The sequence below is a fragment of the Eupeodes corollae genome, chromosome 3 (genome assembly GCF_945859685.1).
Source record: "Eupeodes corollae chromosome 3, idEupCoro1.1, whole genome shotgun sequence".
In the NCBI taxonomy this organism is placed as follows: Eukaryota; Metazoa; Arthropoda; class Insecta; order Diptera; family Syrphidae; genus Eupeodes; species Eupeodes corollae.
The window spans coordinates 21,065,650-21,078,037 of NC_079149.1; the positions used below are offsets into that span (position 1 = coordinate 21,065,650).

A 12,388-nucleotide genomic window follows, 5' to 3' on the forward strand; every position below is an offset into this window, starting at 1 on the left:
ATAATTAAAAATACTACACTCGAAACCAATTTCGTTTGATCTTTTTTCAAGCAAAATGTTCAGTGAAACACAAATATATGAATGTATGTATTTACATATGTAAATTTATCAAAAAAAGAATCATTTTAAACAACACAAATCTTAAACGAAATTCATAAAACCTGAAAACACAATTTTTACTTCGAAAACAAAGAGGAAATATCAAAAACTGACAGATTTTAACGAACGTACGAACTATCTACGAGTGCTACAAAAATAGTAGTAAACAAAATGTTAGAAATCAGTTCCAATAAACCGAGATCTAAGATTCCTAGAACTCAAAAAATATTTTAAACCATGATCTACAGATACGATTACATGTAAAGTAATGATTAAGTTCTGCCAGTATCGTGGCATGATATTTAGTGCGTTGAACTGTCATGCCAGAGGTCTTGGGTTCGATCCCTGCCTATACCATCTAAAGTTTTTTCACGATTAAGTTTTTTGCGATTAATTGACAAATTCTGAAAGAGTAATTCTTGTCATGGAAAGTGTTTTCTCAAATAAGCCATTCGGATTCGGCTTAAAACTGTAAGTGCCCTCCATCCCTGACAACAGGACTCGCACACAGGAATGGTTGAGAGTTGAAAGTCACTGGCCGTAGTCCTCAACTGACTGTAGCGAAACCAAATAAATAAATACTTGAATTCTAAATATTTTAAAAATGAAGTTACATTGATAAACCGAAAATTACTTGATCAAGCTTTTATTTTATTTCCAAACTTCGTCAAAAAATTATCCGTAAAAGTTAGTTAAGATTTTACAATATTTTTGTAAGCCCTAAAGTAAATTAAATGCTCAATCATTTTATGTATAATTTTTGAAGGAAGTTTATTGCCGTCAAGTAGAAGGTTTAAATTTCAACAAACAAATCGTTTCAACTAAATATTTTAATTTTTGAAAAATGCGGCAATCAATGCAGGCATAAAGCTTTCCTTTTCTCATTGTGGCTGGAAAATGAAAAATAATATTGTAAAACCGGGATGATTTAACGGAATTGATAAGAAACTCATTTGACAAACTATTTAAGCGCGTCTGGCAACCAAAAGGCTGCATCCAAAATGCTTTGGACATTTTTGTAGTCATGGAAAGGTTTCTGATATTAGAATGTATCATTCTTTTGGTTATACCTTGTATGATAAAAGTTATCAGGGTAATAAGTTGAAAAATGCATTTGAAGACAATTGAATTGCGCCTGGAAAGCATGTTGTGAAAAATAACGAACCGAATATTACGATGGCGGATTGATTATCCGCAAACTCAAAAGATTGTAATAAAAAAACGAAAACGAATTAAAATTGAATAAAATAGGTAGCCGACGCGCACGAGTAGTACCTATTTGTGATTTATCTAAATCAAAGACAACTGTCAGACGCGAAAAGGTTTGTTCGTCAATTTCCTCACAGACAGCAAAAGCAGTGCTGTCGCCCGATAGCTCAGTTTTGGGGTGGGTTTAATTAATTGGGAACAAGGTTAATTTTATTAATCGAAATTATCAAATTAATTTGATAGTGGGTTGCGAATAGGGTGTTCTTGAAATATGTATAAAATCAAATTTAGAAGGAACAAGATGGGCGCCAGTAATTTTTTTTTTGTAAAAAAAAAGGAAATTACAAACCTTTTGGAGCGGAACCGACCAGAACAATTTGTGAACAAATAAAAAAATGTTTTAAATGGATGGAATATTTTTAATTGTTTTCGATTTTGCTTGGGAAACCTTACAAGTAGGATTAAAACCCAAGATCTTTTAAGAATTTTTAAGAACAAAGAGTTGGTGTATGACACCGAAGATGGACCGTTAACCTTTTGTCCCTACTGGACAAAGAAAATTTCTAATTACGGGACGCGAGTTCCGCTTTCTCGGAATTGCCTTTTTTTTCTTTTTCGAAACGAAAGTCCAACGATTATAACACGATTCTCAATAGTTATTACCACGACAAATAAAAGGAATTCTACTTTTTTAACACCAATTAAATACTTATCTTTTCTGGATATCCTGCCAAAGTGCCAATTTCCCTCTCCTAGCTGTTTTTTTTTCAATCCTTTTTTTTCTCTTCTTCTTCTTAATCAAAATTTTTAAAATTTTTCACTTCCAACAACACTTGAATTTCTTAACTTCTCAAAGTTTTTCCTTTTTTTTTTTCTTTCTTTCAATTTCTTGAACCTCCGGTTCAGATTCTATCTCGCAAAAAAGTGATCTTCCAGGCTTTCACCTTGCCTTGATGACCTCTCCTTTTTCTTCCATTCCCACATGCTTTCGGCCAATCAGAAAGTGTGGGTCTCTATCGCGTTTTAATTCAGCTTTACCTAGCTTATTTGCAAGAGTGAGCGAACGCAGTTGAGACACCACCACTTTTCCTACTCGCACGTTTCACCCCAGCTTTATGCACTACCACTGTCATTGAATTCGCCGACCTCTAGTACTTCTTCCAGTGAGCGGGAATTCAATGGTTGCATTCAGCCACCCTATTAACACCCCCATAATTTTGGAGAAACTTTGATAAGTCGCACGAAACTCAAGTGTTTAACGCGTTCTTTTTTTTTTGTACGAAATTACAATTATGTAAAAATGTTTGTTTTAACTATCGGAGGGTGGAAGTTGGCAGTGGTTTTTGAACTCGCGATTTTACTCTATTTGTCGTTGGACTTTCGTGCAGACTAGGGGATTAGGGACTCGTGTTAACGTTCCATCTTTTACATAACGAAATTGATTTATGTTGGGCATGCAGCCATTCTCATATGAGTAACATCAGCAATCGAGGACCAAGTGTCACTCGTGCCCCTTTTTGTTTGTTGGTTTTGGTGTGACCAGACCACTTGTCTGTCACCTTGGTTGGTATTCGTGCAGACCGTCTGTCGTTCCAGCAATCACTTTGTGGACCGCCCGTCGCACAAATGTACCATTTTGTCCACACCTAATTTTGGTTGCTTTTCCATTATATATTAAGAGCAGGACACTGACTGATGGAAGACAGGATTCAACTGAACTCTTAGAATATATTGGAGCCACAACGAAAAACGGAAGGTTAAAAGGGAACGGGATATAGAGTAGGTGAGTGAAACTTGTTGTGGTAAATTTTACCGCAACAAGCAAAACGGTAAAAGTAATACGTCTTAGACACACATTTTTGTTATCAGGGGATTCTTTCTGATTTCTTGATGGATCACTCATGTGTTTATCATTTCGACCTCAAAATCTAAAAATGCCAATTTTCAAACGCTAGCCTACGATCACGGCTAAAAAAACTTGCCAATTTTGGTTATCACTCTACTCACAACATTTGCTGCCTACTCTAGGTCTTGTTCGAAAATCGTTAGAGCTGTTTTTTTTAGAATTAATTTTTTATTTCTAAAATTTGTTCAATTACTTTTTGGATATATTTTTATCACGCAGTTATTAAAGGCTTTAAAATAACCGTTTTACATTTGAATTTCATTAAACAAATGTTGACCTGAGGTATCTACTTTTGAGCTCAAAAAAATATTTTGCATTTCTTAGCAATCTAAGAATAATTGATATTTTTGATCATCATTATTCAGACTGTTAGTTTAGAAAAATTTCTTTTTTATCAATTCAATAGTTTCTGAAAAAAATTAAGAACAAAATATACCCCGTAATCTCCATCAGCCATACAAAAACATTCTTTTTATATTAAAAGAAGGTCAAGAAAAATTACTGGAAAATTAAAAAAAAAGTTATTGGTCCGTTTTTGAGAAAATCAATCAATTTTTTTTTAATCGTAACCTAAAATATTTTACTAGCTAAAAGTATAATTATTTTTAGAATAGTTTTATTAAACAAAAGTAAACGTTTTTGACATCTGGTCTAATTTAATTTTGCATCAGATTGATAATTTTCGTGCAAGAAAAAAGAACTTAAAAAGTTCGAGAAAAAAGGAGTTGACTCAAAAATTATTTAACTTTGATAATTTTGTTAATATTTAATAAAATTTAAAATAAAATATAATTGACAGATTTCTGTACAAAAAATCCAATCCTGCCAAAATGCCACACTAAAATGGTCTAACGTCAAAAATATATATAAAAACTTCAACTAATTACACGTATTGCATACTTTTCGAAGTTATTAACATGACAGTTTGGCTTATTCCAAAAAATTATTTTTAAATGACACCAATGGAAAGTTATCAGCCTCAACTGCTTTGTAATCTATCATGCTCACTCTGTACTTAAATTTAAAGCTATATTTCCATATTGCACTCCTTTAAATCATAGCTTTAATTCAACAGCTTTTTCCAACTAGGTATTTGCAACTTTTTCAAACAAACAGAAAAAAAAAAACAATAACTTTACTATGGGAAATTCCCAGCTACTCGTATTCTAGAAATGGAATTTCCATTCACAAAACAAAAACTGCATAACCTACTTAAAACTAGGTACATTAAGTCCTACTTCAAAACAACAAGTAAAACTAAAACAACAACCTTTAAAAAAAACCGTTTTTAAACTGTGTCAATTTAATTCTCTCTTTTGCAACCCCTGCAGTATACCTCCACCTATACCTACTTTAAAGTGTACACCAAGCTTTACCTAAACGGTGGCGTCGTCATCATCATATCACCTCCACAAATGCCCCACTTTATACACATTGTGGTCACTACCTAAAAATCTTTACAAGGTATAACTTAGGGTATAAACAAAATTATGTCAACTATCGTCATTCGAGTAATTCGAAAAATCGCAATATTCGTATAGCCTTTTATTCAGGGCTTCATTTATGATGGTCATTAATTCCACCTTTTTCATGCAATTTCTTAAATAAAAAAATTATAAAAATGAAATAAAACAATTTGAGTTAATTTCTTTTAGGGGGATGACATTTTAGGAACAATTTATATGAAATCAAAAAACAACTTCATAATTCCCAGTTCGTATCGTAATCTATGTCATTTGTTGCTTTTTTCTATGTTTTTGTTAGTTTCGTAATAAAACAAGGAATCAAAATATCGCAATAAGAAACAACTCTCACATACAATTCCAAAAAAAAAAACAAATAAAATAAACTAAAAAACACCCCAACAACCTATATCCATAACCAAAACTTTTGCCGGTTTCCAAAACATAACAAAAACACGTTACCATGACAAAAACACTTGACTATAGCAACTATAAAGAAGGGGTGTTGTAAAGTTTCTTTGAAGCTAGCAGAAGCAACAATATTACGAACACGATGAAAATTATCAACCCCTTGATGCAGCCCTTGCCAGAGGTCTTATGCCCTCAATGGCGACAAAGTGTTGCCACGAACTTAGAATTGAAATAATATTAAAATATTTTTTCGACAAGAAAATCTAAATTTTAAAAAGTTGCATACAACGTGTCGAAATACAACCAAACATTGTTTTAAACATAATGAAAGTGAGGCAAATATTTTTTGACAGTAGTCGAAAGCGAGTTAAAATATAAAACGTCAAAATGAGACATTGGATAATTTCAATTTCACTTTATTTATTTTTATTATTTTGTGATAGGACGTTTTTTCTAAACAGTAATAATGGGTTTAAGGTCTTGAACCATTTTTCAATTTCTATCAAGCAAAAAAACACTTTTTAAATTAATGAATGTTTCAAAATCCTTGAAATTTTTTAAAATTAAACACTGACTTAAAAATGCTTTTTAAGTGGCATCATGGAAATATTTGACAACGTTATTTTGGAAAAAAGACAACAAATTATGTTTATCATTATAATGACAGAGCATATAATCAAAAGTTCTTTTCTGTAAGCTTTTGTCATTTATTTCATATGCCATAATAATATCCACTTTTTTGACAGTTCTTCTTTTGCAGAAGTAAATTTGGAAATACAAAATGTTGCGTTGAAAAATGTCAAATCGACTAATTCGTGTTCCTTCTGAGAAAAAATTGACTTTTCCAATATTTGCATCAAAACCCAAAATTTTTCGAACATTTAAGGGTTTAGACGTTAGGCTACCTATAGAGGCCTAAAAATGTATTTTTGTGATTTTTTTCGACATATCAAGAAAAGTGAAAAGTGAAACATTAGCCTTAAAAATCGTCAAACAATTGAACTACAAAATTTAAGAAAGTATTCAACTTCAAAGGGAAATTACTTTCCAACACAATATTCAACATTTCAAGTCGGTTTAAAACCTTCTGAATTTTGGGTATAGCCAACTAAAAACATGTGTTATTGAGTTGAGCGCGTTGTTTTGAATAATAGCAAAAAAGGAATGGACACGATTTTTTAACTGGGAATAGAATTGCACTTTTTCAAATTCTGAATTCTAATACCACTTCAAAGTTAATGTATCACGTCAGGTTTATGAGATATTAAGTTTTTTTAAATTCGAAAAAAAACATGAATATTAGGCTTTTTGAGACTACTTACATTTATGAGGTTATTTTGTTTCAATAAAATTCGTGATGGGTTTTCAAACCTATAATCCCTTTCTTCAATATTCAATTGAAATATTTATATTATTTCATATAATAATCTAAAAATCTTCACCTGTCTTAAAAAACGTCATTTATGCTGAAATGGCTCTTATCAAAGTTTTCTAAGTATCTTTAAAAATATTGTTAAAATAAAAATTTAGGTTCGTAAACAGCACTAAAGTTTGACTCCGAAAAGTATTTTTCAAAACTTTTCATAGTTTTGAAAAATAAGTTCTCGAGTTAAATTCGAGGTTTGCTCAAGACTTCATAAGGATTAAAATGAACCCATAACTTATGAGAATTTCCAGAAACAAAGTAAGATACAAAAATTATTTAAATTGTATTTAAAAAATAAATATTTGTCTTTTGAAAAATCATAATTTAATTTATTGTTAAGAGATATTTTGAGTTTTAACTTAGCCTGAAAAAATCCGTCTTTGTTTGTTTGTTTTTAGCATTTTTTAAAGGGGAATATTTTAAAAACGTGATGTGATAGAAAAATTTGAAGACGAGATTCAAATTAAGAGCATCTTAATCCTTTAAAAAAGCATTGTTTCATTTGTGGGATAGAAACAAATATTAATTTTTACGACCAGTCTAAGTGCAACTCAATACCGAAATTCAAAAACGGAGTACTCTAAAATCTTTAATGATATTATTTTTTGAAGGTTTTTGTGACCATTTAAAAAAAAAAGGTTTTTCCAATATTCTAGGATGACTTTAACCCTTGAATTTGTAAAAATACTGTTTCGTACCATAGAATGTTTTTAACAAGTGACAATAAATCGTTTGAAAAAAGAAAATGACAACCAAAACCTTAAATATACACAACTTGATGACATATCTCCTACTTTTTGACAAAAGAAGTTAGGGGTATAAACTCATGGAAAATTTCGTTTAAAAATATGATGATGAAAAATTCTAAAACTTTTTATTAAACAACAAAATTTCAATTATAAATGGAGGCTTAACACTCAGTTGTGAACTAGGGCCTAGTGACTTACGACTCTCCGCCATTCCTGTGTACGAGTAATGTTGTCAGAAACGGAGGGGACCTACAGTTTTAAGCCGAATTCGAACCGCTAATTTGAGAAAGCACTTTTCATGACAAGAATTACTCTTGGAGAACTTGTCAATTCCTCGCAAGAGCAGTACCCGTAAAAAAAACTTTAGATGGTACAGACAGGGATGGAACCCAAGACCTCTAGCATGACAGTGCAACTCACTAACCATCATGCCACGGGCAATACAAACAAATTTAATTAATTTCAATAATTTTCAATGACTTACCTTAAGAATTTTAAAATTTTAAGGTAAAGGTTAAATTCCTTTAACAGGGTTTCTTGTTTTTGAATGACCATTGATTTTTGTCAGTTTCTCATTTAAAATGTACGTACAATTTGAGCTTTTTTCAAATATCTATGACTCCGTGGCATTTTATAATATCAAAGAAGTTTTTTTCAGTATTGAAAGCTCTACAGAAGTGTTCATTGTTTTTTATCATTTACAATAGAAAACATTAATTATTTCTGGCAATACGTACAAAATGGCAAGACTAACAGAAAATAAGTTCAATAACTTCTTTAAGGAAATTTGATTTTCTACAAAAAAGTCCGAAAGAAAAAGCTGCTAAGATTAATAGTTTTCGATTTCTTAGTCCTTAAAATTCACAACAGTTTTTAAAACTTTGTTCGAAAATTTATGAAAATTCATTGTTACTCCAACTTCAATGATGAATATCGCAAAAACTAAGTGTAAGGGACTTTTTTATAAGACATTGAATTTTCTGTAAAATTGTTTCATGAAAATTTTATGAAAATAAAACTCACGACTGGTTAGAACTTCCTTCAAAAAAATTAGATGTAATTTAACTAAACAAAAAAAACAATGATTTATAAATTTTTTTTAAATGGTTAGAACTTTTTCTTAATATTTAGTAAACACAGTTTTTAAAAATTTTGTCTTAAAAATTTGGTAAAAAAATAACGACCTATTTCAAGTTTTGAAAAAGTTCAACATTTTTATAAAAATCAAGAATAAAAAACAATGACGTTTTTGATCATCAAATATTATTGAGACAATACAAAATCATTAAAACAAGTTGATTAGTTCTTGAAAAAACTTAACTAAAAAATAACGGTTCTATTGAGGGTACACTTCTATAGCAATACAAACATATTTGTTTTATATTAAAAGAAACCAAATTAATTAATAAGTTGATAGCACACTGCCTTCAAATTGAATGAATGACCACCCTGTATTATTCAAAAACATTTAAAAAAAAACTTGAAAAAACCAAGAACATTTTAAAATATTTTTGACAGACGAATGACAACCATAAAAAACTTGTCTTACCCAAAATATGACAATTCTTAAACGTTTTTTTTTTGGAAGTTACCAAACAAAGATGACTAAACGCAGAAAATTCAAATTCGTGTCACATACAAATTCCTTGCATCATCTGAACACGTATTTTGAAATCCTTATTTGTTTAAGTTAACAGCGAGAAAAAAAGTCACCAAAACGGCAACAATGGTGATAACTGGGTTGCATGCTACCTACCCCCTTTGTTACTCACATACAAAATGTATATTGTGCCACTTAGTACTTTCACCAGTTTTGCTAAGAACGAAACAATAACAGTTATTTCGAAACCTTTGTCCGCCACAGTCGTAATTTGAAGAAAAACCAATTCTTATAATAAGTCGTAGAATATTACAAAACCAAAAATCAACCCCTTCCCCTCCTTCGAAAACATCGACATCTCTAAGTACCTTTGAACTTGAAATACCTAAACCAAGGAATTCCAAGAAGTGAAACGAAACAACCCTTTTATAATATTTCGAAAAAAAAAGGTTGGATATTCGATAAGAGTTTTGTTGTTTTGTTTAGCTTGCATAAATAACAAAAGAAACTACGTGCTTGGAATTAAATATAGAGCCTTCCAGATTTAACGCCGCTCGTGCCGTCCGTCATCGTCGTCTTCGTCGTTGTCGCCACCGTGTAGTGCCATAGACTCTTTTTTTCAATAATCCAATTAGTTCCGAAATCGAATTCACCCTAATTGGCTTAGTGAAGCAAGATTCGCAACAATATCACTGCTGTGGTCGTAAAAGTTATAGTGTCACCACGGTACCGTAATCTTACAATACGTTGTGATTGTTTGTTTGTTTTGACGTACAACTTACAACATGGCTGGTGTAACTCTTTCCGTTCAATGCCGTTAACCGCAAAGCAAGTGCCATATTAGTTACATAAAGCAAAAGACAATATATTGTCGCGGAAGAAGAACTAAGAAACAACTAAGAACTTTGTCTTCAAGTCTTGAGTGCAAAAAGCCATCGCCATCACCATCACACTAACCGCCAGGTGAAGAAAATATACAAAACAGACAAAAAAATACAAAAATAGATGCAAAAGAATAGAAGAAAACAAAACTGTACGTAACGTAATATATCGACGTTTGTTTTGCAACTTTCATTCCATTCAAGCCGCGCTGCGCTGCGTCCAATCTAGGTTGAGAAATCAGTGCGGTCACATCGCGTTTTGAATCATTTGGTTTTTTGGTTGAATTCAAAAAATTGCATTTCAATCGCTTCTAGCTTCTAGAAAATAGTTAGAAACGTGATACGAGTATATACGTAAAAAAATACCGTCACCAAAAATGTATCGAAAAAGTTTCCCAAACTCAGACTACATTCCGGCATCATTCTACACCAATCCGAAGTCATACCAAGAGTATTACGACGAAGGAGGCGGCAGTAATGGAAGAAACGTCGAGAGTGGCATCGATATTGGTCACCAGAATGCCACTATCGGGAGCGGCAGCAAAAATTACTGGCACGGAAAGCATCCACTGGATGCCAATAACAACACACAGATTTATCAAAATCGCAATGGAACGCTGAATGGTGGAGGAACGGGCTCAATGAGCCATAGTCGCAGCATGGGCACGTTGAATCGTCGAAGGACTGGTGCTGCCGCTGCTGCTCTTTCACCATCAGATCAGGTGCATACGTTAGAGAATTCGATACCCCAAACCAACCATCAGCACCATCAGCATCAGCATCATCATCGAAAAACAGCATCAAAGCCGATGCATCATCGAAGTTGCAGCAATCTTTTAAGTGGTGCAAATGATGATAGTGGCATCACCGTTGGTGGTAATGGTAGCGGTGGTGGCCTCCTAGGTAGCTCCTACAATAGTTACTCCAACAAAGGTGTTGCAGGAGTTGTTGGTGGCCGTGTTGGTGGCGGTGGCGGCGGCGTCAGTGGTACAAATATGGAATATATGCCATCTACAGCTGCAGCACCAACAACTACACACCATTGGAGACGCAACGGTGGTGGTTATGATTGTGATATCGGTAATTGTGGTAAAATTTTGTGGATCAGTCGTGACAAAAACACGCACAGTGGTGCGAGTGGTAGTTTCAGTGATAACGGTAGTGATGGCATTGCCACAAAATATAATCACGGTGCTAGTGGCAACAGTGGGGCAAGAGTGACTCATGCTAATAATAATTATGTTATTCGGACGAATGCAAACGGCTTGCCTTATACACCGTCGCCAGATGAAAGGAATTCGTATTTGGCTAATAAGCATGCCATCGAAGCGGCCATACCAATTGTTTATGGAACAAGGAGATCAAGTTAGTAGATATTTAATTAGGTTTATAAATTATTAATTTATGTGTGTACAGGAAGGCATACACGTGTGCTGCCGCCACACGTGTTTTTGATTGATGGTTAAAAATAAAAATATTGAAGAATGTATACGTAGAGCAAATCAACAATATGCATCTATATGAAATGTTTAGGGGTTTGCCAGACATGTGTCAAGTTAGACAGTTTGAAATTGACATGTTATTTAAGTTAAGTCTTATTTGAATAACTAAGGCAATTAAGAAATTTGGTATTTATGCAAACCTTCTTAAAGTTGAAAGGTCTTTAAAGATTTGACAAAAATTAAAAATGGCTTAAACAAAAAATTCATATAATGAACATTTTTGAAGTCCCTCTGTGTCACAAAACATATCTTTTAATCTGACTGTTAAAATCTGTTTATCAATAAAGAAGTCTATTTTTTTAAATGAAAATTTTGCCAACGATTTTAGTTTTATCAAATTTCTGTCGAAATATGCATTTAAGCAATTCAATCAATATCTCCAGTTATTTTAGACATCATTCCATTTTAGTACTTTTTGTATAAGGTTAAGTTATGTCAATAGGATATTTTTAAAACATAACAATAAAAGTTCCTTTGTTTTTAGGATTTGTTTTACTAATTTTAAGTTAACAACTTAATTTCAAATATTTATTTGCTCCTAAAATACCTATTTAGTTAAAAATAAAATTTTAGCCTTCAAGATTTATTTTAAAAAAATGTCAATTGGATTTTTCTAAAAAGATTATCTTTTTTGAAAAAAATATAATGTAAGGAATGCAATCATTTTGTAGTCAATAACATAATTCATCTTCGAGATATTCTATTCAAAATCAATTTTTACCAATATAGGAAGTCTTTGTAAACGGTCCTCTTTTTTAAATTGAAAATAGTGACATTTCTTCACGTTACAAGGTTCCTAAAATTAAAACCAATGATTTTTAGAGAGTTGCGTGATGCATGCGTCAGTACCATTTTTTGTCGTCCTTATCTTAGGAACCAATTATATTGACTTCCAATAAATCTTGTTTTACAGGTAATAAAATTTTTGTTGACCCCAAATATCTCACAAACCAATACCGCTGGCAACTTCAATTAAATTTTGAGTGATATAATGTAATATGATACCAAATATGTATAATTTCAAAAAAATAAATTGTACTGTTTTTTTTATAATTTAAAAACTGTCACTTAGAATATTTTACCAAATTAAAATGATATTACCTCCAGAAAAAATGTATGCAGAAACGAATAACCTTTTTGAC

At 31.9% G+C, this 12,388-nt stretch overlaps 1 protein-coding gene across 17 annotated transcripts in view; it reads left to right on the forward strand.

Annotated features, from left to right (window-relative positions):
- LOC129952848 (sorbin and SH3 domain-containing protein 1) overlaps nt 1–12,388 on the forward strand; it is a 360,372-nt gene that overhangs the window by 278,701 nt on the left and 69,283 nt on the right. The window contains exon 1 of one of the 17 annotated variants that reach the window (XM_056065721.1): nt 9,155–11,109. The exons of the other annotated variants lie outside the window; for them this stretch is intronic. Within the exon in view, the coding sequence (XP_055921696.1) occupies nt 10,122–11,109 (988 nt within the window). The 5' untranslated portion in view covers nt 9,155–10,121. Of the gene's footprint in view, nt 1–9,154; nt 11,110–12,388 lie in introns of those variants that run through there. 17 annotated transcript variants of the gene reach the window in all.